General features: G+C 50.6%; 1 protein-coding gene across 1 annotated transcript; it reads right to left on the reverse strand.

Annotated features, from left to right (window-relative positions):
• Positions 1–202: 202 nt before the first annotated feature.
• On the reverse strand, positions 203–3,483 carry LOC101286458 (PRAME family member 15-like). Its single transcript, XM_004272565.1, has 3 exons — positions 3,197–3,483; positions 2,190–2,762; positions 203–776 (listed from the first exon to the last, which is right to left on the reverse strand). Exons 1-3 carry the CDS (start codon positions 3,481–3,483, stop codon positions 203–205), a joined length of 1,434 nt encoding a protein of 477 aa, XP_004272613.1.
• Positions 3,484–3,760: the final 277 nt, after the last annotated feature.

Below are 3,760 nucleotides of genomic sequence, written 5' to 3' on the forward strand. Positions count from 1 at the left end.
TGAATGTCCCATCAACTACCTGAGTCAAGATTTCCCCCTGCAATCCTGCACCCTTGCTGGATCACCTTTCCCTTCCCCATTCACATTGATCAGATGTTGGAAACCATGGGTCTGTTTTCCCTTCAGGATGCAGCTTTGCCTAGATTTCACAGTCCAGGTGCTCAGAAGAAAGTTTTTGATAGAGAACTAGGCAGAATACCAACTAGGCAGGGGTATTGTAGCTGTATACAACAGGCTCGGGATGATAGAATGTGTTTTCTCCACAGTAAGGACAGGGGCTGGAGCTAATCCAGATGGTCCTGGGACGTCCTAAGTCTCTAAGAATCTTCAACAGCCCAGCCTGAAGCTGGACAAGTCTCTCTGGGTGGAAATCTCCCTGAGGGCTGTAACTCTCCCGAGGGGCAGGATACAGCTCTTGACTTAAACTGAGCAGCCCGGAGGTATGTTGCAGCAGCTTCTCCATGATGGCCATGGAGAGGAGGTTCCCACACATGCTGAAGGTCCTGAGCTGAGAACAGTGGCTCAGGGCAGGCAGGATGGCCTCAAGTTGGGGGTCCATGATCCCACACAGATCTAAGTCCAGTTCCTGGAGTGTGGCTGCAACCTTCTCCAGCAGAACTTGGAGGAGCTCAGGACTAAAGTTGGTCAGAGTGACGCCACTCAGATCCAGGCCTTTTAGCTGACTGATGCTCGGGCACTGGGACAGATGGAGCAAGTCTGAATCTGTAAGCCGGCAGTTGCTTACTGAGAGGTTGTCCAAGGGGGTCTTCAGGCAGCTGGAGAGAAACCAATGAATTAGGCCTTGAAAACTGGAGTGGCAGGTGAACTCCAGGTGAGAGAAAAGCCCAAGGTCAAGGTTGTTCTGACCATCAGATAAAGGTCAATACCCAGAATACCCAATCTTATTTTAGCCTGAGTCCTTTCATCTTCCTTGTGTGACTGGGTCAAGTTCACAGAATCTTGAAAGCTCTCTTTCCTCATCTGTCAAGCAGAATAAAATTTACTCTACTTCCTTATGAGGATGAATGAAGATTATGGCGTGGACTAAAACATGCTCAGAGGAGAGTCTTACACAGAGTTTCAATCAAGTGGCACCACTGAATTTTAATATTGGGAGACATGAAAAAAAATGCTTTCAACTCAGGTTCCTTCAGTCCATGCTTGGGCCCCTAGCACCTATATCTCAGGCCAAGTGACAGTCCTGGGTGATAAGCATAGAAAACCAACCTGTACAAGTTCCCAAATCATCAACTGTGATTTTCCAGTCTACAGGGGCTCACTTACACCCCTGCATCACCTGCAAATCACCTACCCCCCCCTTTTTTTTTTTGCGGTACGCGGATCTCTCACTGTTGTGGCCTCTCCCGTCGCAGAGCACAGGCTCCGGACGCGCAGGCTCAGCGGCCATGGCTCACAGGCCCAGCCGCTCCGCGGCATGTGGGATCTTCCTGGACCGGGGCACGAACCCGTGTCCCCTGCATCGGCAGGCGGACTCTCAACCACTGCGCCACCAGGGAAGCCCACCTACACCCTTTTATAATCCTCTTGGCTCTAGCTCCTTAACCATCCTCTCCAGAATCATGCATTTCCCATATGTTAATTACCTTATCTGGAGCACAGCACAACTTTTGCTGAAATGAATTAGAGACAGGCTCACTGTGGTCACTAAACGGGTGAGCACAGAGCTTCTCTTTAAAAGTGTTCAGGTCAGCTTACATATTTTACTAGGTCATCTGATTAAAGATAGATATCTCTTCTTAAGGCAGAAATCACAAAATCTCCATTGATAGATCTGAATGGTCTAATCTGTACCATGGTGTCCTTTTCCAGAGCCTCTCTGCCAGTTTAGCCCTCTACCTTGATTTGTGTGGTTATGTTATACCACACTTCAAGATAGAGCAGCTGGGGCTTCCCTGGTGGCGCAGTGGTTGAGAGTCCGCCTGCCGATGCAGGGGAAGTGGGTTCGTGCCCCGGTCCGGGAATATCCCACATGCCGCAGAGCGGCTGGACCCGTGAGCCATGGCCGCTGAGGCTGCACGTCTGGAGCCTGTGCTCCACAACGGGAGTGGCCACAACAGTGAGAGGCCCGCGTACCGCAAAACAAAACAAAAAAGATAGAGCAGCAAAGGAGACAATGCATTCACATTCTATTGTGTTTATTGTTATTCAGCCAGTGTGGCCACACTTACCTGAGCATTTGGTCCAGGCAGCCTTCAAGAAAGGAGGGAGATTCCATATAGAGATCCCGGAGGTGGTGCAGCCTGAGGAGCTGAGAGGTAAATTGGAAAACATGCTGCTGCTGCTGCTCCTCAAAGGCAGACAAGTAGACATGGGAGAGAAGGAGTCTCTGCATGTTACTCATCTGGCCCAGGAGAGGAGCAAACACGGCCAAGGTGGACAGATGCCAGGTGCTATTCACTTGCACCTCCTGGATACAGTCCAGCTGCACCCTACTCAGGACTTCCTTGATGTTTTCTGTGGGCATTGTAATGATCTTCAGCTTCTTACAGCACAGGTGTATGGAACCTTTTCTCTGCTCCACCCACCGGATAAGGTAGATGAGGAATTCATCCAGGTTACTTTCCTTGAGGTGAAGTTCTACAAACACCTCCAACAGAGCTAACGGCTGCTTTGTTCTTGACCTGTCCTCAGCCACTTGTGCCATCAGTGAGCTTGAGGACACATGGTAACTGGATTCAGACCACATTCTCCAGAAATACTGCCCAGTATGCCTTAAATCCAGCACCCGCAGTTTGCACCTCCTGTGGGGAAACAGCAGATTGTCAGCGATGCCTTAAGAGCCACACATAATGAAACCACAGTCTCAGCATTTAGGCAGCACTCAGACTCCCCACCTGAGCTTTTACTTCTCATCCCTGACATCACCTGCTGCCTTGCCCTCTTCTTCCCTCTCCGCCTCACCTTCCTCCATCTTGTTTCCCCTTCCATCCTTCCTGGTTCTCCACTTCTAGTACCTTAAGCATCACTAGAAAGATGTGGGGACATGTTCCTTCAGGTGCCCTTTCATCTTAGGTACTCCTACATTTCTGGAACTCAGCAATGGCCAAGGCCTCTGAGCCTCTTCCTTTGGCATCATCAGAAGCCTCTAGTCCATCAACTGGCCATCCACTCTTATGACACCAGCTGCCTCTCAAGGATGTCTAGGACTCTACCAGGATACCTGGATCAGACTCACCTGGGGCGATCCTGCTGGGCAACTAGGACATCAATACCGTCCAACACTGCTTGTAAGGTCCCCCGGTGAGGCGTCTGCATCAGACCCCCCAGAGGCAGGCGGACAAAGGGCCAGGCTTGCACCATGGCCTTCAGGGCCTCACTGTGTCTCCCATAGAAGGCCAAAGTGAACAGTGGTGGGAAGAGCTCGGTGGGCAGATACTCCAAAATGGAGATGACCAAGGTCTCATCCCTCAGCAGACCCGTTGCTGCTAGGTCCAGGAGTCTGAGTGGGTTCCAGACACTCATGCTGACTCTGCTCCAGAAGGAATCCTGTGAATATTTGCAGGGAATAAGTCATCCTTCTCAAGCCAAGCATGAGCGGACCTTCATGTGTCTCCTTACCCTTCAGAGGAACCAATTCAGGGCCAAGGTCACTGCTCCAGCAGCAGTGGAAGAGCCTCTGTTTATCTGAATTCCACCCTGGGCTCTGTTGACACAAAGTCATAGCTCTGCCCCTTCTGGCACCATAAGAAGAGTCTCACAAGTACCATGGAGATGGAAATATCAACCAGTAGCCTATCCA

Source organism: Orcinus orca, chromosome 1 (assembly GCF_937001465.1).
Source record: "Orcinus orca chromosome 1, mOrcOrc1.1, whole genome shotgun sequence".
NCBI classification, from domain to species: Eukaryota; Metazoa; Chordata; class Mammalia; order Artiodactyla; family Delphinidae; genus Orcinus; species Orcinus orca.

Bases quoted from the DNA above. Each gene is read 5' to 3' on its own strand.
- LOC101286458 (XM_004272565.1), bottom strand. From the start codon at position 3,483: ATGAGTGTCTGGAACCCACTCAGACTCCTGGACCTAGCAGCAACGGGT. The intron at 2,763-3,196 runs GTGAGTCTGATC...GTTTCCCCACAG, and splicing joins GCCCAGCAGGATCGCCCCAG to GAGGTGCAAACTGCGGGTGC. The intron at 777-2,189 runs GTAAGTGTGGCC...GTTTCTCTCCAG, and splicing joins TGCCTGGACCAAATGCTCAG to CTGCCTGAAGACCCCCTTGG.